The 23158-nt window shown below is 64.5% G+C and overlaps 2 protein-coding genes across 2 annotated transcripts; both read left to right on the forward strand.

Annotated features, from left to right (window-relative positions):
• Positions 1 to 12: 12 nt before the first annotated feature.
• Positions 13 to 11921, forward strand: INSRR (insulin receptor related receptor). The gene is made up of 22 exons (XM_065043277.1): positions 13 to 593; positions 2322 to 2873; positions 4253 to 4565; positions 4654 to 4796; positions 4938 to 5082; positions 5168 to 5382; positions 5452 to 5578; positions 5752 to 5990; positions 6069 to 6236; positions 7533 to 7722; positions 7846 to 7887; positions 7996 to 8261; positions 8415 to 8551; positions 8925 to 9090; positions 9261 to 9369; positions 9502 to 9572; positions 10164 to 10393; positions 10473 to 10583; positions 10675 to 10834; positions 10922 to 11051; positions 11140 to 11274; positions 11442 to 11921. Exons 1-22 carry the CDS (start codon positions 500 to 502, stop codon positions 11704 to 11706), a joined length of 4008 nt encoding a protein of 1335 aa, XP_064899349.1. The 5' UTR covers positions 13 to 499; the 3' UTR covers positions 11707 to 11921.
• Positions 11922 to 13285: 1364 nt separating this feature from the next.
• On the forward strand, positions 13286 to 22042 carry NTRK1 (neurotrophic receptor tyrosine kinase 1). The gene is made up of 17 exons (XM_065043284.1): positions 13286 to 13658; positions 15013 to 15087; positions 15221 to 15292; positions 15761 to 15829; positions 16157 to 16311; positions 16414 to 16562; positions 16659 to 16785; positions 16866 to 17195; positions 17476 to 17493; positions 17705 to 17763; positions 17990 to 18092; positions 18450 to 18596; positions 18677 to 18807; positions 18885 to 19057; positions 20727 to 20967; positions 21139 to 21297; positions 21387 to 22042. The coding sequence occupies exons 1-17, from the start codon at positions 13363 to 13365 to the stop codon at positions 21570 to 21572; spliced, it is 2490 nt and encodes an 829-aa protein (XP_064899356.1). The 5' UTR covers positions 13286 to 13362; the 3' UTR covers positions 21573 to 22042.
• Positions 22043 to 23158: the final 1116 nt, after the last annotated feature.

Raw genomic sequence — 23158 nt, forward strand, 5'->3', positions numbered from 1 at the left:
TCCCGCTCCTCCCCCTCCTCACCGCAGGGTGCTGGGGTGGGACGTGGGGGTCCTGGCACCCCGAACTGACCATGCAGGGTGACCCTTGTGTCACCCCCTCGGGGAGGGGGGGCGGTTCTCCACCGGGGCTCGGCTGCTCCCCCAGCATCCCCAGGCCGGAGCGACCCCGACCCTCCCGCTCCACTGGGGAAACTGAGGCAGGACGCAGCCGTTCCCTCCCAGCCCCCTCCGGCGCGGGGGGAGCCGCCCTGTTTTCCCCCCTCTATTTCCCAAACAAGTCCTGGCCCCGGCCCCGCACAGTTGTCAGGTTAAATATTTAGTGTACGGCAGCCGAAAACAAAAGTGAAGGGGCCGCAGGATCGGGGCGAGGGCCGCGGGGGCCCTGGGGCCACCCCCATCCCGACGTGTGCTGGGGCGGGACACGGCGTGCGGGGCCGGACGCGGTGCAGCGGTGCCCGAGGCGGGACGGGGACGGGACTCCGGGGTCCCCCGCTCGGGGATGGGGACGAGGGTGCTGGGCGCCCTGCGGCTGGGGGTGACGCTGCTGCTCCTCGGCTCCCTCCCGCTGCCCCCCGTGGGCGCCCCCTCCGAAAGTAAGTGCCTGGAAAATGGGGAGCGGGAGCGGGGCGGGGGGGGGATTTGCTGGGTGGGGGCGCTGGGTCTGCACGGGGGTTTAAACCTGAAGGCAAAGCTTCTTCGATGCTCCCTGCCTCAGTTTCCCCCCACCGCTGTATGGAAGAGTGTGGGACCCCCCCGTGGCTGGGACAGGAAGGGGGGAGCACAGCGGGGGGCTCGGCTGGAGCCGGGGGCATCGATCGCTCGGCTCCATCAGGAGTTGGGAAGGTGGAAAATCGTAACTGGGCGGGAGCTGGGGTTGGCCCCTCCGCTCCCAGTGCTGCTGCTGGGATGGAAAACAGCTGGGGAGGGGGCGGCAGGCTGGGAGGGGTGGGTCTCACCTCTCACAGCCATAGCGGGGGCCCATGTGGGGTCCTGTCCCAGCTCTGCTGCTGGTGGGGGCTGGGGACACCAGGACGGCTGGTTCAGGGTCCATCCATCTGTCCTGCCTTCCTTTCTCCCCGCAGCCCCGTGCCTCAGTTTCCCCAAGCATTAGGGGTGCGCTGGGGAGGTGGGAGTGATGGAGGGGGGAAGGTGCCGGGGGGACCAGGCATGGAGCACCCCAGCGATGGGGCTGTGCTGAGAGCTGCCCAGGGGATGCTCTGTGTCCCCACCAGGGACCCCTGTCCCCTCTTTGCCCCTTCTCAGGGACATGGGGAACCCCTGTCTCCTCGCTCCTCCAGTCTGCCCTGTGCAGTGGCAGGATGGGGTGACATTGCCAAGGTCAGGGAAGGTGGCATCACCAGCAGGGGCTGTGACACCTGGGCTGGTACCACAACCGGTCCATCACCCCCATGGGAGGAGGGAGGAGACCCCCATGTCCTCCCTGGGGATGGGGGACAGGACCCGGAGTCCCCTGGGGCGGCACCATCCTGAGCCGTGTGCCATGTGCCGTGTGGTGGCTGGCGGGTCCCTGCGGTGGGGCGGCCGAGCCGGGGTGCCGGCGCTGCGCGGTGTTTAGGGTTCACACCGAGCTGCCGTGTTTGCTCCGGCTGTTTACAGTAAATCCTGCTCTGGGATCTCGGCAGCTTCTTTCCACCATAAATCAGCATCAGGTTTCAGGCTGGGGATGCTGCCGCTGGGAAGCCGCTGGCTCGTCCTGGCTCTCACATCCCCACCGGTACCGGGGAGCGGGAGATGCTTGGCCCCCGGTGACCCCCGATGCGCCAGCTCCCTGCCAGGGTCTGGGTGGAAAAGGCAAACCCACTGCCTGGGGGCGCTGGGGTAGCCCCGTGTGCCCCATTAACTGCCTGGGCACCACGCTGGGGAGTTAACGGGAACAACCCCATGGGCGCTGCTGCCCCACTTGGGGGAGGACACTGTGAGCCCCCCACGGCTGCCCAATGGCTCTGGGAAAGGGAGAAGCCCTTTGCACCCCCAGCCAGTCCCCCAGGGGTGCACAACGGTCTGGGACGTGTTCCTGGGGCTGACACGGCTGCCCGGGCAGCCAGACCTCGTTAGCATCACCGCTCGCTGCGTGCCGGACACGTCGTGCCCCGCAGAGCCGCGGCGCGCCGGCTGCCTGTCAGAGCCGCTCACGGCCGCCCAAACCAATTGTAGCCACATTTGACAGGCAGGGCCGGGATATTAAACTCCCCTCCCGAGCATCGCTGGGAGCAGCGCGGGGGGGTCGCTGGGTGGTGGTGGTGGCGGGGGGTCAGCTTCCCCATCCCTGCTGCCCACGGGTTCCCCTCTCGCCACCCCAGTCTGCGGCAGCATGGACATCCGCAACGACATCTCCCAGCTGCAGAAGCTGGAGAACTGCTCCATCATCGAGGGCAACCTGCAGATCCTGCTGATGTTCACCACGGGTGCCGAGGACTTTCGGGGGCTCAGCTTCCCGCGCCTGCTCATGATCACCGAGTACCTGCTCCTCTTCCGCGTCTACGGGCTGGAGAGCCTGCGGGATCTCTTCCCCAACCTCTCCGTCATCCGCGGCACCAACCTCTTCTTCAGCTACGCCCTGGTCATCTTCGAGATGCCGCATCTGCGGGACGTGGGGCTGCACAGCCTGGGCCACGTCCTGCGCGGCTCCATCCGCATCGAGCGCAACCAGGAGCTGTGCCACCTCTCCACCATCGACTGGGGGCTGCTGCTGCCCGACGCTGTGGACAACACCTACATCGTGGGGAACAAGTTGGCCGAAGAGTGCGCCGACGTCTGCCCGGGCATCCTGGATGTGGAGAAGCCGTGCGCGCAGACCAGCGTCAACGGGCAGCTGGATTATCGCTGCTGGACGTCCAGCTACTGCCAGAAAGGTGGGTGCTGGTGGCGCGGGGGGCGCTCGTCCTGGCTGCTTTGCTGGGATGACACTGCGGCAGCTGTGGGGTGAACTGGGAGGGCACTGGGAAGGGCTGGTGGAGGCACAAGGAGACGGCAGGCTCCGGCATGCGGCTGTCGCTCCCCGGCTGCCGGGAGCGTGCCGTGCCGGCAGCGCGGCGGGGTAACCGGATCCGCACTGTATCATCCTCCAGAGGAGAGGCCAGCGCCTGGCTGCTGTGTTTGCCCAGTGGTGAGGTAAATACGGGCCCCTCCCGGGCTCATTTGCTGTAAACAGGAGGACTGGTAATGAAATATGTACTATAAACACAGATCTTTATCAGGCTGTAACCTCGGCTGCTGCCCAGCACTGGCTGCGATGGGCAACTGGGGCTCGGCACGGGCTGAGCCTCACCCCGTCTGTCTGTCCTGCTGCCTGTCTGTGTGGCCTTTCGTCTGCCCATCCAGCTGGTCACACATTCACCTGGCCATCCATCCGCTCACCATTTGGCCGTCCCTCTGTCCCTGCATCCATCCCTCCATCCATTCCTGTATCCCTTCGCGCATTCCTCCATCCCTCCATCCATCGATTCCTGCATCCATTCATCATCCCTCCCTCTATCCCTGCATCCCTTCATCGCTCACCCCACCATCCTTGCATTCCAGCATCCAACTCACTGTTCATTCCTGCGTCACTCCACCCATCCCTGCACCCACCATCCCTGCATCCATCCATCCATCTCTCCATCCATCCCTACATCCATCCATCCCTGCATCCATCCCTTCATCCCTGCACCCACCATTCCTGCATCCATCCTTCTCTCCATCCATCCCTACATCCTTCCACCCCTGCACCCACCATCTCTGCATCCATCCTTCTCTCCATCCATCCCTACATCCTTCCATCCCTGCACCCACCATCCCTGCATCCATCCATCTCTCCATCCATCCCTACATCCTTCCATCCCTGTGTCCATCCTTCTATCCATCCATCCCCACATCCTTCTGTCCCTACACCCATCCCTCCATCCCTGCACCCACCATCCCTGCATCCATCCCTCTATCCATCCATCCCTACATCCTTCCATCCCTGCATCCATCCCTCTATCCATCCATCCCTACATGCTTCCATCCCTGCATCCATCTCTCCATCCATCCCCACATCCTTCTATCCCTGCATCCATCCCTCTATCCATCCCTCCATCTGCCCGGCCACCCCTCCATCCCTCTCCCCTCAGCAGCCCCCCACAGCCCTTCCCACCTCTTCCCTCTCCCCCCACACAAACCCCGGGCCCCCAGCCTCACCATTCTGCCCCAGCACCGGGCGATTGCACCTACAGGACTCTCCTTGCCCACGGCACCGTGTGTCTCCCCACAGTGTGCCCCTGCGGCGCGGGCTCGGCGTGCACAGCGACGGGCGAGTGCTGCCATGCAGAGTGCCTGGGGGGCTGCGGGCGACCCCGCGACAACCGCGCCTGTGTCGCCTGCCGCCACTTCCACTTCAACGGCCACTGCCTGCCCTCCTGCCCGCCGCGCACCTACGAGTACGAGGGCTGGCGCTGCGTCACGGCCGAGTACTGCGCCAGCCTCCGCAAAGTCTCCGACAACCCCCGCGACGCCTCCAAGTTTGTCATCCACCAGCGCCAATGCCTCTCCGAGTGTCCCTCGGGTTATACCAGGAATGAGAGCAGGTCGGAGGGGGGTCTCCGGTGTCCCCTGGCACGGGCATGGCCGTGGCGCCGTGCCCGGCTCACGTCTTGTCCCCATTCCTGCCCGCAGCATCTTCTGCCACAAGTGCGAGGGGCTGTGTCCCAAGGAGTGCAAGGTGGGCACCAAGACCATCGACTCGACGAGGGCGGCGCAGGAGCTGGGGGGCTGCACCCTCATCGAGGGGAACCTCATCCTCAACATCCGCCGGGGCTGTGAGTGCTGGATCCAGCCCCTCGCAACCTGCCTGGGGCGGGAGACCTGCTGTGGGGCGCGGGGGTGAAGAATGGGGTTCACGGGGTGAGTTAATCGGGGTTGTACCCCTCCCTGCGCTCACACACGTGGGTTGTCCCCAGATAACCTGGCGTCGGAGCTTCAGAGCAGCCTGGGGCTCATCGAGACCATCACCGGCTTCCTGAAGATCAAACACTCCTTTGCCCTTGTCTCCTTGTCCTTCTTCAAGAACCTCAAGTTGATCCGTGGAGACTCCATGGTGGATGGGTGTGTGCGGGGTGTGGGTTTGGGGGGCACACATGGGTTTGAGGGTGGCTGTGCTCACCCCCTCCATCCACATCTTCCCCTCCAGGAATTACACCCTGTATGTCCTGGACAACCAGAACCTGCAGCAGCTCTGGGACTGGAACCACCACGTCCTCTCCATCCCCGTGGGCAAGATGTACTTTGCCTTCAACCCCAAGCTGTGCCTGGCCGAGATCTACCACATGGAGGAGGTGACGGGCACCAAGGGACGGCAGAACAAGGCGGAGATCAACCCCCGCACCAACGGCGACCGGGCGTCCTGTGAGTAATGGGGTCAGGGACACCCAGAGTCACCATGACCTCCTGTCTGAACGCTGTCACCTCTCCCAGGCAAAACCCAGACCCTGCGCTTCATCTCCAACGTCACCGAGTCCGACCGCATCTTCCTCAAGTGGGAGCGGTACCGGCCCCCCGAGTACCGGGACCTCCTCAGCTTCATCGTCTACTACAAGGAGTCGTAAGTGGCCCGTGTCCCCATTCTTCCCTTGTCCCCATCGTGGAGGGCTCAGGGACCCCAGACCATGGTGTCCTCATGCCAAGCTGGGGTGACACAAGGCTGTTGGGCCCTGGGGGGGTGTAGTGCAATTGGGAGGGAGTCCCAGGACCCCCCTGATGCCCAGGGTGGGTCAGACCCTTCCAGAACGTGTCGGAGTACGTGGGGCAGGACGCCTGCGGGGCGCAGAGCTGGAACGTGCTGGACGTGGACCTGCCGCTCAGCAGCGAGCAGGCGCCAGGGGTGGCCCTGCTCAACCTGCGCCCCTGGACCCAATACGCCATCTTCGTCCGCGCCATCACCCTCACCACCGCCGAGGAAGGGCGCAACTACGGGGCGCAGAGCGAGGTGGTCTACATCCGCACCATGCCGGCGGGTAAGGGGCTGGGAGGCAGCTGGGCATGCCCATGGTGGCCCCCCAAAGACAGACTGACACCCCTCTGTGTCTGCCCAGCCCCGACGGTGCCCCGGGACGTCATCTCCATGTCCAACTCCTCCTCCCACATCGTGGTGCGCTGGAAGCCGCCCACGCAGCGCAACGGCAACATCACCTACTACCTGGTGCTGTGGCAGCAGCTGGCCGAGGACATGGAGCTCTACATCAACGACTACTGCCACAAGGGTGAGGGCAGGCAGGATGGGGACACCGGCAGGATGGGGACACCGGTGGGATGGAGATACCATTGGGATGGAGACACCAACAGGATGGGGACACCATTGGGACAGGGACACCATTAGGATGGGGACACCAGTGAGGTGGGAACACCAACATGATGGGGACACCAGTGGAATGGGGACACAAGCAGAATGTGGACACCAACAGGATAGGGACACCAGTGGGACAGAGACACCAGTGGGATGGAGACACTAGTGGGACGGAGACAGCAGTGGGATGGGGACACCAGTGAGGTGGGAACACCAACACGATGGGGACACCAGTGGAATGGGGACACCAGCAGAATGGGAACACCAACAGGATGGGGACACCAGTGGGACAGAGACACCAGTGGGATGGGGACACCAGTGGGATGGGGACGCCAGCGGGATGGGGACACCAGCGGGATGGGGACACCAGCGGGATGGGGACACCGGTGGGATGGAGACACCATTGGGATGGGGACACCAGTGAGGTGGGAACACTAACGTGATGGGGACACCAGTGGAATGGGGACACCAGCAGAATGGGAACACCAACAGGATGGGGACACCAGTGGGACAGAGACACCAGAGGGATGGAGACACCAGTGTGATGGGGATGCCAGCGGGATGGGGACACTGGTGGGATGGAGATGCCATTGGTATGGGGACATCAGTGGAGTGGGGACACCAACATGATAGGGACACCAGCAGAATGGAGACACCAACAGGATGGGGACACCAGTGGGATGGAGATATCAGTGAGATGGAGACACCATTGGGATGGGGACACCACTGAGGTGGGAACACCAACATGATGGGGACACCAGCGGAATGGGGACACCAGTGGGATGGGGACACCATTGGGATGGGTACACCAGTGAGGTGGGAACACCAACATGATGGGAATACCAGCGGAATGGTGACACCAGCAGGATGGGGACACCGGTGGGATGGAGACACCAGTGAGGTGGGAACACCAACATGATGGGGACATCAGCAGAATGGGGACACCAACAGGATGGAGACACCAGTGGGACAGAGACACCAGTGGGACAGAGACACCAGTGGGATGGAGACACCATTGGGATGGGGACACTTTTGGGATGGGGACACCATTGGGATGGCTACACCAGCGAGATGGGAACACCAACATGATGGGAACACCAGTGGGATGGGGACACCCGCGGGATGGGGACACCAGCGGGATGGGGACACGTCGGTCCCTCCTGCCGAGCCGGGCTCTGGCAGCGCTGCCAGCCCTGCCCGTCTCTGCCTGCAGGGCTGAAGCTGCCCACCAGCAGCGCGGACACCCGCTTTGGGGACGGGGACGGCCCCGAGGTGGAGCAGGACGCGGAGGAGCGGTGCTGCCCCTGCCGCCCCGCCGACGGGCAGCTCCGCATGGAGGGGGAAGCCGAGTCCTTCGAGAAGAAGTTTGAGAACTTCCTCCACAACTCCATCACCATCCCCAGGTGCCAACCAGGGGGTCTTCATGTCAGGGATTGCCCCCCAGGCTGGATGCCTGGGTCTGCCCTGGGTAGAGAGTCCAGTGGCTTCTCCTGGTAGATCCTCTAACCAATTTCCCACTGTCTCAGGCCACCCTGGAAGGTGACATCCATCAACAAGAACGGGCAGAGGTGAGCGGGGACCACACAAGTCTGAAGGGTCTCCCCTCCCCTGCTCAATTTTGGGGGACAACCCATTCATCCTGAGTCCCTACTGCCTCGTGTCCCCCTCTCCCGCAGGACCCCGAAGCGGCGCAGGGATGTGGTGGCCGTCACATCCCCAGCCAACACCTCCTCGGCGGAGCCGCCCGCCCCGAGCCGCGCCGGGCGTGAGCCCAAGCCCGACTTCCAGATCTTTGAGGACAAGGTAGTTCGCGACCGGGTGGTGCTGTCGCGGCTGCGACACTTCACCGAGTACCGCATTGACATCCACGCCTGCAACCATGCCGCGCACACCGTGGGCTGCAGTGCCGCCACCTTCGTCTTCGCCAGGACCATGCCCGAGTGTACGTTCCCGCAGACTCCCCGCTCCCAAACCCATCTGCCTTGGCAATGCTGGGATGCTCTGGGTTCCTGGCATCTTTATGATGGGGATTGGGAATGGGTTGGGGTCCAGGTGTTGCCCCCGGGGGGCTGATCACCTCCGTGCCCCTCTCCAGTGCAAGCTGACAACATTCCTGGCAACGTCACGTGGGAGCCGGCCAGCAAGAACAGCGTCCTGCTGCGCTGGGAAGAGCCCAGGAACCCCAATGGGCTCATCCTAAAGTACGAGATCAAGTACAGTCGTGAGAGTGAGGTGAGGAGCTCCCTATGGCACACCCTACCCGGCCCCACCAGGGGTGGCTATAGAGGCTCGACCCCATTCCATCATCCCATCCCATCCCATCCCATCCCATCCCATCCCATCCCATCCCATCCCATCCCATCCCATCCCATCATCCCATCCTACCCCATCCCATCCCATCCCATCCCATCCCATCCCATCCCATCCCATCCCATCCCATCCCATCCCATCCCATCATCCCACCCCATCCCATCCCATCCCATCCCATCCCATCCCATCCCATCCCATCCCATCCCATCCCATCCATCTCCTTTCCCCAAGGCTTGTACAAGGCTGGGGAGTGGGGGATGAACCCCCCTCTGCCACCTCCTCCTTGTTCCCCCAGGAGGTCACCACTGTTGTCTGCGTCTCCCGCCACCGCTACTCCAAGTATGGGGGGGTCCACCTGGCTCTGCTCCAGCCAGGCAACTACTCAGCCAAGGTCCGGGCCACCTCGCTGGCCGGCAATGGCTCCTGGACGGGGCTCATCAAGTTTTACATCCTGGGGCCAGGTACCTGCAGGGGACAGCGGGGACACCAGCGGGGACACCAGAGGGGTTCCTGGCCACAGGGCGGGCAGGGAGGGGGGCTGGGAGCTGGGAGTCAGGGGTGCTGCTGGATCAGGGCATGGGATGTCGGGGATAGTCCCTGAGCCCCAACCCATGGCCGTCTGCTTCTGCAGCTGAGGAGGAGTCCGGCAGCTTCTACATCCTGCTCACCGTCACGCCCGTGGTCCTCATGGTGCTCATCTCCTGCCTCGCCATCTTCGTCTTCTTCTACAACAAGAAGAGGTAATGAGCCCTTCCGCACCCCAGGACTGGGCTGGGGCTGGATCCAGCCAAACCGGGCTGGGGAAGGGTCATGGGGGAGGTGACATCATGCCTTTGTCCCCCCGTCCTCTGAGCAATATCCACCCCTCACAGGAGGAACGACGGGTACCCCAGCGGGACGCTCTACACCTCTGTCAACCCCGAGTACTTCAGTGCCTCGGACAGTACGTAGGGACGGGCAGGGGTGTCCCCGTGGGGTCTGCTATGGCAGTGGTGACAGTGACAGTGGTGGTGATGATAACAGTAATGGTGATGGTCATAGTCACACAGCATCACAGTATCACAGTATGTTTGGGATTGGAAGGGACCTCAAAAGGTCATCTAGTCCAATAGTCATGGTGACAATGGTGATGGTAATGATGGTAATAACAGTGATGATGACGGTGATGGTGATGGTGACGGTGACGGTGATGGTAACAGTGATGGTGACGGTGATGGTGATGGTGACGGTGATGGTGATAGTGATGGTGATAGTGATGGTGATGGTGATGGTGATGGTGACAATTATGGTGATGGTGATGGTTGATAGTGATGGTGACAATGATGGTGACGATGATGGTGATGGTGATGATGGTGATGGTGACGATGATGGTGATGGTGATGGAGATAGCGATGGTGATTGTGATGGTGACAGTGAGGGTGGTGGTGATGGTGATAGTGATGGTGATGATGATGGTGATGGTGACAGTGATGGTGATAGCGATAGTGATGGTGGTGGTGGTGACGGTGATGGTGTGTTCCCCCTCGCCCTGCAGTGTACATCCCCGACGAGTGGGAGGTGTCACGGGAGAAGATCACGGTAATCCGGGAGCTGGGGCAGGGCTCCTTCGGCATGGTGTACGAGGGGCTGGCGCTGGGGCTGGTTGCCGAGGGAGAGGAGACCAAGGTGGCCCTGAAGACTGTCAACGAGCTGGCCACCATGCGGGAGCGCATCGAGTTCCTCAACGAGGCCTCCGTCATGAAAGCCTTCAAGTGCCACCATGTGGTAGGTGGGCAGCTGGTGGGGAGGGAGGGGACACGGAGGCGTCAGGCTGCTCAAGTGCCACCCCTCTTTGTCCCCCCAGGTGCGTCTGCTCGGTGTGGTGTCCCAGGGCCAGCCGGCTTTGGTCATCATGGAGCTGATGACACGCGGGGATCTGAAGAGCTACCTGCGCTCGCTCAGGCCTGATGCCGAGGTGAGGGGCTGGCTGGGTGCCATGGTGCCCCATGGGTGAAAGGGCACCCTGAGGGGGTCCCCCCTGAGCCCTGAACCTGTCCGTGGTGCAGAACAACCCCGGGCTGCCGCCACCGTCACTGAAGGACATGATCCAGATGGCGGGGGAGATCGCCGACGGCATGGCCTACCTCAACGCCAACAAGTTCGTGCACCGCGACCTGGCCGCCCGCAACTGCATGGTGTCCGAGGACTTCACCGTGAAGATCGGCGGTGGGTGGGCAGCGGTGGGCAGGCTCGCTGCCAGCCCGCGCACCCGCTGCTCACACCTTCCTCCTCCTCCTCTTCCTCCTCCGCCAGATTTCGGCATGACCCGGGACATCTACGAGACGGATTATTATCGGAAAGGGGGGAAGGGGCTGCTCCCTGTGCGCTGGATGTCCCCCGAGGCCCTCAAGGACGGCATCTTCAACACGCAGTCTGACGTCTGGTGGGTGTTGGAGGGGGGGGTACCGTGCCATGGGGAGCGTGGAGGGCCCTGGGGGTTCGTCCCCCGCTGAGCGGTGACGTGCCGGCAGGTCCTTCGGCGTGGTGCTGTGGGAGATTGCCACGCTGGCTGAGCAGCCCTACCAGGGCATGTCCAACGAGCAGGTCCTGCGCTTCGTCATGGACAACGGCGTCCTGGAGCGGCCTGAAAACTGCCCCGACAAACTGTGAGTCGGGGGGATGCCCCGAGACCTCCACCCTGCTGTGGGAGCCCGGCGCCCAGCCCATCACCCTGGCCTCTGGTCTCTGCAGCGGGGACACAACCCGGCTGCTGTCGGGATGGCCATGGGGTGTCAGGACCCCCCCAAACCCACCATGTGCCCTCTCTCCGCAGCCACGAGCTGATGTGCCTGTGCTGGCAGCAGAACCCCCGCCAGCGGCCATCCTTCCTCCAGCTCCTGGAGACCATCAAGAACGACATGGCGCCCGCTTTCCGCACCCTCTCCTTCTTCTACAGCCCCGAGAACGGCCGGCGCGGCTCGGGCGAACCCTCTGACGCCGAGACGGATCCATCCCCCGGGGAGGACGAGCCCCCCGCATCCCCCCTCCCCACCCGCAAGGACCGCAGCCCCGGCCGGCTCCCCAACGGGACAGCCTGACTCTGACCCCGGGGTGTCCCTGGACCCCCATCGGACTCTGTATCCACCCCCCACCCCACATTGCTCCTCCGGCCGCCCCCATCGCCGGGACCCTCTGCGTTATTTATTGCTTCCACGGGCCCAGCGGCGAGCGGGTGCCTTGGGAAGGAGGGGCAAGCAAAGCCAGGATGCTCCATGGGGTGTGTTTCCCCGGGAATAAATTGGGGTGCCCTGAATTATGGGGAGGGACGGGGAGGAGGCCACACTGGTCTTCCCTTTTTTCTTTTTTGGGGGGGGGGGGGACAAATGGGGGTCTGAGGGCAGGGAGCGGGGTTTAGGGTTCAGGGACACCCCCCATCCACCTGGCTCTGCTGCCGCTCCCCAGTCACCCAGCAAACAGGTCAGGAGTGTGACCCTCACCTTTTACACGTGGGGAAACTGAGGCACGGGGCAGCCCTGCGGTGGGAGATGCCTGGGGCTGCCCTCACACCCCCTCCCCATCCTTGGCACTGGGACCAGTGTCAGGGTGGTGCTGGTCCGTGGAAGAGGCGCCACCGTCTCATCTGTGGCCGCGGGATGAATGAGAATAAAGGGGAATGAAGCTCAGCCACGGCGGTGGCTGGTTTGTGGGGGTCGCGGATAGGGGGGTGGCACACGGGGCTTTCCACTCCCCTCCCCAGCCAGCCCCATCATTTCCTGAGTGTCCCAGCTGTGGCTTTTGCCTGAACCAGGGGTGTTTCTGGGGAAAAACGTCAAAGCAGCGGAATTTGGGAGGACGTGCTGGGTAGCAGCCACCGGCTTGCTCTGCCGGGGGGGTGCTGGGTGGGGCCAGGGGGGTCTCATTATAGGGTCACCCCGGGGGGGACCCCGGGTCTGAGCCATGAAGAACACAGGCTGAGAACGCGCTCAACTCAGTGCACAGATGAGCCCCCCCGAGGTGCTTCGGGACAGGCTTGGGGACAGGCAGCAGCCGGGTGGGGATGGCGACCCACGGCGGGAGGGCAGCGTGTCCTGCCCCCCCCGGGGAGGAGGAGGAGGCTGCTGGCCAAGGGTGACAGAGGGGGATGGCCACTGTGCCACCCAGTGTCCCTGCACCCCCAGCCTCTCTGCACCCCAACACAACGGGGCGTTGAGCGAAGAGCTGTGGCCAAGGTGGCTCCCTTGTGATTTGAGATTTTGCGGGGGGGAAGCTGAAACATCGGAGGGCTCCTGGTGGCTTTGTGAGCCTGGGGGTGCTGATGTCATGTCCCTTGTCCCTTACGCACTGCCAGCTCTGTTCGGGAGCCAGGTCCTGGAAGGGGAGAGGTGTGTGGGGGTGTGTGTGCCCCAGTGGGACTGGGTGGGGGGGGCAGGTTTGGGGATGTGGGGTGCAGGTGTGTGGGCAGGGTGCAGGTGCAGCACTGGGGTGCACGCAGACGCCTCATGGGTGCCCGTACAGGGGCGGAACACCCACTCCGCGGGGCGCGGGGCGCCGGGCAGGGCTGCGGCTGAGCCCCCCTGGACAGGGGGCTTCCCGATCCCCGAGTACCGGTGAATCCCGGCCGGGGGGGCAGGTCCTGCCCCTCCATCCCCGCCCGTGGGTTGGGGGGGTCTCCGGGGCGGTGCCGGGGCGGGGGGAGCCGCCGGCCCCTCCCGGGAGGCCGGTCCCTGCGCTGCTTTTAAGCCCCGTGCGGCCCCATGCTCGGGCTGCCCGGCAAGTGCGAGGGAGGCGGCACCGGGTCCGGCACCGGGACCGGCAGCGGGACCGGGACCGGCAGCGGGACCGGGACCGGGACCGGGTCCGGCCCCGCGATGCCGCCGCTGCCCGCCTGGCTCTGCCTGGCCGCGCTGCTGCTGCCCCTGCCCGCCCCGGGCGCTGCCCGTCCGTGCCCCTGGCCCTGCCGCTGCCCCCGGGCCGGTTCCCTGCTCTGCCGGGAGCCCGGCACCGTGGGCAGCCTGGCCCAGCTGCTGGGAACGCACAGCTTCACCGACGTGTGAGTGGGGCTGGGGGCGGTGGGGCTGGGGATGTAGGGATGGGGCGGGGGGCGGTGACGCTGGGGGACAGGGCAGTGGGACTGGGGGTGGCAGAGCTCCAGAATGGTGTGATGGGGCAGGGAAATGCAGGGATAGGGCTCAGGGACAGGGCAGAGGGACTGGGGGTGATAGGGCTGAGGGATGCAGGGATGGGGTTGGGGCTCCGGGACAGGGCGGTGAGACTGGGTATGATGGAGCTCAGCGGTGGGGTGTAGGGGCTGGGGGTGATTTGACTGAGGGATGCAGAGATGGGGTTGGGGCTCAGGGACTGGGACTGGGTATGATGGAGCTCAGGGGTGGGGTGTAGGAGCTGGGAGTGATGGAGCTTGGGGACAGGGTGATGGGGCTTGGGGGTGACGGGGTGGTGGGGCTGGGCTGGGGCAGGCAGGGAGCAGTAGCACTGTGGGGTTGAGACTGCGGCGCTGGAGCTGAATCTGGGGCTGGAATCGTTGTGAGGAGCTTGGCAGAAGGTTTTGGGGGCTACAAAATGGGGGGTCCCTGCTGCATCCCCCCAGGGATGCTAGGACTGAGGGCGCAGTGGGTCCCCACGCAGGAGCACCCACGCTGTGGCAGGTAGGGCCAGAGTGCGCGAAGGGACATGGCGGGGCTGTCACCTTGCCCCAGGGTCTGTGGGCTGGGACACTGAGGGGGTCTGAGGGGGTACCCAGAATTTGGTGGGTGGGGGATCTCCTCTGCTCTTGCTCATCCCCCTGCTCCAGGACACCAGCTGGGGACAGCAGGGCTGAGGCGAGTAGAGGTGAGGAGGGTGCTTTGGGGTTTATGGGTGATACTGGGGTGCCAGGACTCCTGCATCCTCCCCACAGCGCAGCTGTGACTGTGCCGCATTGCCTGGGGCTGGCTGCGGCATATCTCCGTGCCTCAGTTTCCCCACATGCTGGGGGTGCTGTGTGGCGAGGCGCTGCCAGCTCTTTGTTCACTGCCGGGTGGGGCCGCTGATGGCGGGGATGACGGGTCCCCCGAGAGACCCCCAGCTGTCCCCCTACCCCAGCCACGCTCATCCCCACAGCCTTGTCCATGCGGGTGGTGGTAGGGACCCCCCCGTTGTGGATGAGGGTCAGAGACCCACATCCCGCTCACCCCTGGCTGCCCAGGGGAAACTGAGGCACAATGGGGCAGCTCAGCCCCTTCCCTGTCCCAATCCCTGCCTGTGGGCTGGCACAGGGTGGCGCAGGCACATCCTGGGGAGGGGGACAGCAGTGTCCCCTCTGCTCCCCCTGCCCCACGCTTTGCTGGCAGCCCCTGGCATGGGGGATCCTGAGGCTGCTCCCCGATTCCCCGTCGTTTGCTCTCCAGTGTAATCGAGAACCAGCCGGCGCTGACGAACTTGACCCGGGCTGACACCAGGATGCTGTGGGACCTCAGGAGCCTGTGAGTGCCACGGGGTGGGGTCCCTGTACGGGGAAACAGGGGGACTGGTGACGGGGGTGGTGACGGGGACTGGTGCTCCCAGGATGGGGAGCTGGGGTCCCCAGTGCAGGTGCTCAGCCCTTCCCTCCCCCAGCACCATCTCCAGCTCGGGGCTGCAGTACGTCTCCACCGACGCTTTCCAGGACACCCCCAGACTGAGCCATGTGTGAGTATCCCCCCCAAACACCTTCCCCCCCCGTTTTGGGCCATCCCTGCGGGCGCTGCATCCCGGTGCAGGGTGGCTGGTCCCCGCACCCGGCAGGATCGATGGTGTCCCTGCTGCCCCAGCCAGCCCGGGGGGGTTGTGTGGGGCTTCGCCTCTGAGTGGGAAACCATCGATCAGGGCAGGAATACAGGCAGCTGCCCCCCCCCATGTGGGAGGGGACCCCAGAGAGCAGGGGGTGACCCTGGTGTGGGGTGCGTGGGGCTCCCCGCTGGCACGCTGAGCTTGGTCACGCCTGGCAGGGGTGGTTTTGCTTGGTCACGGTGTGACAACAGTGGCACTGGCATGACAATGGTGGCCCTGGTGCTGCCTCATACCGTGGCATGTGCTGGGCCCCTTGCAAGGGTTGGGGGGGTGATTTTGGACTGGGTCTGTGGGGGAAGGGGCGGCTGATGGGGTCTGTGCCGGCAGGAACTTCTCCTCCAATGTGCTGCGTGACCTCTCCTGGAAAACCTTCCAGCATCTGCCCCTGCAGGAGCTGTGAGTGATGGGGGGACAGGCGAGTCGGAGCTTCCCCCACTGGGGCTGCAGCCCTGGGGGGACACGGAGGCAGCAATGGGGCTGGGGACACACTCCTGGTTATGGCTGTTGGTCCATCAGCTCTGACAGCCATGGGGACGGGGATGGGGTGGCTGGCGTCGCGTGGCACCCGGCCCTGGGTGCATCTCCTGCCTGGGAGCGCTTGGTGCAGGATGGGTGCAGCCGGGGCTGGGGATGCTGTTGCTGACCCTGCTGCGGGTGCACGACCCCGAGCCTGAGCCGCCACAGCCCGTGTCAACCGCTGTCCCCTTCCCTGCCCCGTGCCAGTGTCCTGGTGGGAAATCCCTTCAGCTGCTCCTGTGGTGTCCACTGGCTGCAGCTCTGGCAGAACGGGAGCCGGGCCGAGCTGGGGAACCAGTCGCTGGAGTGCCGGGAGGGCAGCGTCCTGGTGCCGCTGGGCAGCCGGCCCCTTCGTGCCTGCGGTACGTGCCAGGGCGCAGCTTTGGGTGCTTGTCCCCCTTCCTGAGCCACTTGGCTGGGGACAGAGCAAGGAGGTGACCCCGCTCACCCCCTCCCCTCTGCAGAGCCCCCAACCGTCCGCATCGAGCCCCCCGAGGCGGTGCTGCGCCAAGGGGACAGCGTCAACCTCACCTGCCGCATCGCGGCCGAGCCGCCGGCCACCGGGGAATGGCTGGTCCCCGAGGGGGGATTCGAGCCACCCATCGTCACCAAGGCAAGACCGTCCCCTCCCTGGTGGGGCAGGCGGGGGGACGCAGGACGCACAGCTCTTGGGGGGCTGTTTGCTCACCCATCCTGGTGCTCCCCGCAGCTCTCGGACTGGGAGATCGTCCTGGAGATCAGCAACATCTCCTCCCGCCTCAACCACAAAGAGCTGACGTGCCGGGCAGAGAACACGGAGGGGTCGGCAGAGGACAGCGTGATGCTGAACGTCACCTGTGAGCAACCCAGAGGGGACCGGCGCGGGGTCCGGGTGAGGGGTGCGACTCGGGGACCCACTCGGCATCATCTCCCCCAGTCCCCCCCGTGATCCTGCTCCTGCACGAGGCCATCCCGCAGCACTTCTGGTGCATCCCCTTCTCGGTGGACGCCAACCCCGTGCCCAGCATCCGGTGGCTGTTCAACGGCTCGGCGCTGGTCGAGGGCCCCTACATCCACACGCGCATCGTGGAGTACGAGCACAACTCCACCGTGCTGCACGGCTGCCTGCAGCTCAACCGGCCCACGCACGTCAACAACGGCAACTACACCCTCCTGGTGCGCAACCCCCTGGGCTCCGCCGCCCGCAGCGTCCAGGGCCGCTTCATGGACAACCCCTTCAGCTTCAGCCCCGAGGAGCCCATCCCCGGTGGGTGCCGGGTGTGGGGGGAGCTGCCTGGGGGGGCCCCGTCCCCAGTCCCTGTGGATGGGCTGTGCCACAGCCCTCCTTGCACTGCTGTGCTGTCTGGCCCTGCCTGGTGCCTCAGTTTCCCCACGGTGGGAGGAGGATGAGGATGGGATGATCTCACCTGGGGAATAACGAGTCCTGTACATGCCTCAGTTTCCCCAGGTGGGAGCGGGACGACGGGGTGTTCTTGCGTGGGGAATAATGAGTGTTTCTCCTTTCTCTCTCCCTTGGGCTGCACCAGTGTCCCTGTCCCCGCCGGGTGAGTGACAGAGCCCCCACAGGGGCCCCGCTGCCATGGACCCCCCCAAACCGAGCATCCCCCCACACCGGGGCTGATCCTGGGGTATCCCCACCCTGCGGAGTCATTGCAGGAGTGTTACCACCCTGGGTGTCCCCCCACTTGCCAGAAGCACCCCAGGGGATGGGGCGCCGCACCCCACGCTCACCCCACACCCGTCTCCCTGCCCCAGGCACCAGGAACAGCTCGCTGGAGGGGCCCGTGGAGACGACGGACGAACACACGTTTGGGGTGAGGGGCTGCTCTGTGGTTTGGGCTGGGGGGGCAGGACACCCCAGGGAGGGTGGGACAGGTCCTTGTGGCACAGCCCAACCAGAGCCAGGCGGGATGGGGACGCGGTGGGGACGACGGGCACAGGCATGGTGCATCAGTTTCCCCTGTGGCCACGTCAGTCCCCCAGGGCTGGGAGAAGGGACCCGGTGGGACCCCATCCTGACCCTGTCTGTGCTGTCACCAGGTCTCGGTGGCCGTGGCACTGGCCGTGTTTGCCTGCCTCTTCCTCTCCGTCATGCTCATCGTGCTCAACAAGTGTGGGCGCCGCTCCAAGTTCGGCATTAACCGTGAGTCCCTCCTTCACCCCGTGCCGCGGGGACCAAGCCGTGTCACAGGGACACCCCCGTTCCTGCACCCCTGGGGTGACCGAGGCCATGCCGGCTGCGGGGTGACAGTCCCTGTGGGGACCAGACCGTGGGGGGTGACTGCAGAAGGGGACCATGGGGGGTGCTGGCCCCCCCGGCAGTGCGGGAGCAGCTGCTAATTCACTCCTGGAATGGATTCAGCCTCTAAATGGGTTTGATCGGGCTGCCGGGCCCCCGGGGGCCGGCCGGGCTGGGGGGATGCTCGGCAGAGCCTGGCACAGGCTGCGCTGGCTGGGGGGGGCGTGGGACCCCCCGATGGCCTTGTCCTTGTCCCCGCAGGCTCGGCGGTGCTGGCCCAAGAGGACGACCTGGCCATGTCCCTGCACTTCATGAACCTGGGCAGCAGCCCCTTGTCCTCGGCCGAGAGCAAGCTGGAGGGGCTGAAAACCAACTTCATCGAGAACCCCCAGTATTTCTGCGATGCCTGTAAGGGCTGGGGGGCTGAGCATCCTCCCCTGCACCCATCCCCATCCTGGGGGGCACTAACAGGTGGGTGTCCCCCCAAGGTGTGCACCACGTGCAGCGGCGGGACATCGTGCTCAAGTGGGAGTTGGGCGAAGGCGCCTTTGGGAAGGTTTTCTTGGCCGAGTGCTACAACCTTCTCCCGGAGCAGGAGAAGATGCTGGTGGCCGTGAAGGTGAGGAGGGGATGATGCCGGGCGGGGGGCGTCCGCGGCGGGGGGGTCGGTGCCGGGTTGACGCCGTGTGCCGGCAGGCGCTGAAGGAGGCGACGGAAAGCGCCCGCCTGGATTTCCAACGCGAGGCCAAGCTGCTGACGGTGCTGCAGCACGAACACATCGTCAAGTTCTACGGCGTCTGCACCGAGGGCGAACCCCTCATCATGGTCTTCGAGTATATGAAGCACGGCGACCTCAACCGCTTCCTCAGGTGGGCCGGGGGGTCCCATCCGTCCCCCCCCTCTCCGCTCCATCAGTGCCGCGGCGCAGCCAGCCTGCTCCCTGCTAATGCAGCCCTCCTTGCAATATTGATTAGATTAGCTGTCTGAGAGGCTTAAATAGAGAGAGATTGGCCATCAGCTGGAATAAGCAGAGACTTTTCGATTGCCCCCCCAGGTATTGCTGCGAGACGGGGGGGGCTGCCAGAGGCATCGCTTTAGTGGCCGCGCGATGAGCTCTGAGACGTGGCTTTTATGATTATTGTGATGGGACTTGGCATTAATGGTTCTGCCGAGCAGAACCCCCCCAGCTCCCGGCCGCGGCCGCTTCGGCACGGCTGTCAGCCGCGCTCGCCGTCAAAGGAGAAACGGCTGCGGGGGCCGGGGCCGCGCTGGCCGCTGGCCGGCATCGCACGCCCCGTGTCACACGCGTCGCTGCGCTTTCGCACCCGGCCGGCGTGGGCTCGCACCCGCTCGTGTGCGGCTTCCCCGGCCTGACGGGCCGTGCGGCTGCACGCACATGCATGGCTCTCCGGGGTGCGTGTGCTCTTCCTTGGCACATCTGCACGTGTGTGTGTGCACGTGGGTGTGCTCTTCTCCGGCATGTGTGCATGTATGTGGTGACCGTTCCCCTGTGTGCATGCACACGTGCACGGCCTTCCCTGACGTGCATGCACACGTGTGCACACCTTTCCCCTGTGCACACACACGCGTGTGCACGCTCTTCCCTGGCACGTGTGCACAGACCTGCGTGCTGTTTCCCTCTGTGCACGCACACGCATGTGCACGCTCCTCCCCATGTATGTGCTGACCCTTCCCCCTAGTGCATGCACACGTGCACACACCTTTCCCCTGTGCACACCTTTCCTGTGTGTGCACACACATGGGTGTGCTCTTCCCCGGCATGTGTGCATGTATGTGCTGACCGTTCCCCCGTGTGCCTGCACACGTACACGCCCTTCCCTGATGTGCATGCACACGTGTGCACACCTTTCCCCTGTGCACACACACGTGTGTGGACACTCTTCCCTGGCACACACACACGTGCACACCTTTCCCTTGTGTGCACACATGCCAGGGAAGGATGCACGTGTGTGTGCATACACGTGCGTGCGTCCTTTCCCACTGTGCACACATGCACATGTGTATGCTCTCCAAATGCACGTGCATGCACTAGCGCACACCTTTCCCCTGTGCATGCACACGCGTGTGCACGCTCTTCACCTCTGTGCACATGTGTATGCCCTTCAAATGCACATGCGTGCACTAGTGCACACCTTTCCCCTGTGCATGCACACATGTGCACACCCTTCCCTGGCACGCACGTACACAAGTGCACGCCCCTCCCTGCAATCTGCGCACGTATACACACATATACATGTGTATACTGTTCCTCAGCATGTGTGGGCATATGTGCACACCATTCCCCTCTGCATGTGCGCCCTCTTCCCTGGCGTGCATGCACACACATGCATTTCCTTCCCTGGCACGTGTGCACACGTGCACAGCCTTCCCCAGCACGCATGCACATTCTTCTTGGCGTGTGTGTGCACATTTGCACACCCTCTATGTGTGCGCACGCACCTCTATGTGTGTGCACACATCTCCGCACACCTTTCCCGGCTCCCGGCCCCTCTCCAAGCAGCCGCTGTGCCCCGGCAGGTCCCACGGCCCCGACGCCAAGATGCTGGAGCAGGGGCAGGGGCAGCCCCCCGGGCAGCTGACGCTGAGCCACATGCTGCACATCGCCACGCAGATTGCCTCGGGCATGGTCTACCTCGCCTCCCTCCACTTCGTCCACCGGGACCTGGCCACCCGTAACTGCCTGGTGGGCCACGAGATGGTGGTGAAAATCGGCGATTTCGGCATGTCCCGCGACATCTACAGCACCGACTATTACCGGGTGAGCGGGATGCTGAGCTGTACCCCGTTTCCAGCTCCACGCTCAGTTTTAGCTGCTGTCCCCCAACCCGCCCCCACCCATATTTAATGGGAGATGTGCTTAATAAGCAGGGTTAAGGTGGGGAGGTGAGTGGGGGGGGTCCATGCTCACTGACACCCCCTCTGCTGGCAGGTGGGGGGCAGGACCATGCTGCCCATCCGCTGGATGCCCCCCGAGAGCATCCTCTACCGCAAATTCACCACCGAGAGTGATATCTGGAGCTTCGGCGTGGTGCTCTGGGAGATCTTCACCTACGGGAAGCAGCCCTGGTACCAGCTCTCCAACACCGAGGTGAGCCGGGGGGAGGATGAGGATGATGCCAGCCATCCCCATGGGGGTGCCAGCACCCAACCCGGCTCCATCTCCACCCCCTTGTGCAGGCCATCGAGTGCATCACGCAGGGCCGGGAGCTGGAGCGGCCCCGCACGTGTCCCCCCGAGGTGTACGGCATCATGCAGAGCTGCTGGCAGCGGGAGCCCCAGCAGCGCCGGCCCATCAAGGACATCCACAGCCGCCTCCAGGCCCTCGTCAAGACCCCCCCTGTCTACTTGGACATCCTGGGCTGAGCGGGGACCCCCACCCTGCCTCCCCGCTGCCCCCCAGCCCTCCATGCTGCCGGGGGGATGCAACCCCTGTCCCTCCCCCAGCAGAGCCCCCCGGACTGATGCCCTGATGGGGGGAGAGGACTGTAACCTTATTTATGATGGGAAGTGTCAGTCCCACCCTGGGAGGTGTAGGGCTGAGATTGGGACCCCTAAACCGTGTGTCCCCGGGTTGTGGCCGTGTCCCCCACAGTTCTGGCCATGCCACCAGGCTCCTCGCCATTTCCCTGGCGTGCCGGGATGGTGGCGCTTGGCTGATGCGGGTTTGCTTTGGGGGGCAGAGCTCAGACCCCCCCAGTATTGGAGCCGGGGGGCTTGGCTGTGCCGGGGAGTTGGGGGTACGCCGTGGCTTGGCTGCTCCCTGGTCCCCGGTTTGGGGACACCCCACGCTCGTTTGCTCTGCAGCAAAACCGGTTGATAATAAACCATCCATGTACCCCCGCGCTGGGACCTGGCTGAGCCGGGGGGGTCCGCTTGGCATGGGGTGCGACTGGGGGCTTTTGGGGAGAAAGACGAGCCTTTTGGAGCTGGGAGGCTCTGGCTGGGGAGGAGGAGCTGGAGGGGATGTGCTGGTATGGGGGGCTCGTGCTGCCACCCCCACTCTAAGCCAAAAAGGGATTTTGGCTGTGCTGTGGGGACCACCCTGGGCATCCCTGTGTCACCCTACCCTGGCCCAGATGCCTGGGTCCGCTTGCCAAGGGCTCGGTGCGGGGGCGACAGGACTTTGCAGCACAAAGAAGCCACCCACCCCCTCAAAAAGATCAAAGCGCTCCCTTCCCCGTGCCCCCTCATTGGAGCCGGGGGGTTATCGCGTGCCCTTCAGCGTCCACTTCATCATCCTCCCCAGGCCCTCCGGCCACCCTGGTAATGGTTGAGACCTGGATCTGACCGTAATGGAGCTGAATTGATTTCATCTGGCTAATTAGGCAGCACAGGCAGGGCCCTGGCAGCTCCTTTGTTACCCACCGCGACCCGAGATAAGCGGTGGGGAAACAGCGCCATGGGGGAAACTGAGGCACAGAGCGGGGCGGGAGCGGCCGAGGGTCCGTGGTGGGTGCTGAGGGGCTCGGGGTCGGCACGGTGTGTGGCGCAGCTGCGGCACGGTGAAACCAGAGCTGTCCCCAGCATCTCGCAGCCTGTCACCCATCCCAAACCCACGCTGGGACGCACCCAGCCCCCAATGTGGGTTCCCCTGTTTGTCCCCAAATCTTTGCTGGGTGTCCAGCCCCGGAGCTGCACGGGCAGGATCCGGCCCCTCTCTGGCACAGACCCCACCTGCATCCTTGGGGTCTCTCTAATCACTGCCAATGCTGATTTATGGCCTTTTTTCCCCTCTTATCTAATTTGAGGAAGGAACAAGATTACAACCTTGAGCTTTTCCAGCCCCGCGCCGCAGATCACCGCAGACCAACGCCCCAAACGGGCCCTTGTGTGCTGCGGACCCCCCCCCGCCCCAAGCAGGGTTGGTTTCCCCACAGCCGTACCTCAGTTTCCCCCCCAGCGTGGCTGTGCCTCAGTTTCCCTCTTGGGGCAGCCAGGGAAGGGTTAAG

The sequence above is a fragment of the Columba livia genome, chromosome 28 (genome assembly GCF_036013475.1).
Source record: "Columba livia isolate bColLiv1 breed racing homer chromosome 28, bColLiv1.pat.W.v2, whole genome shotgun sequence".
Classification (NCBI taxonomy): Eukaryota; Metazoa; Chordata; class Aves; order Columbiformes; family Columbidae; genus Columba; species Columba livia.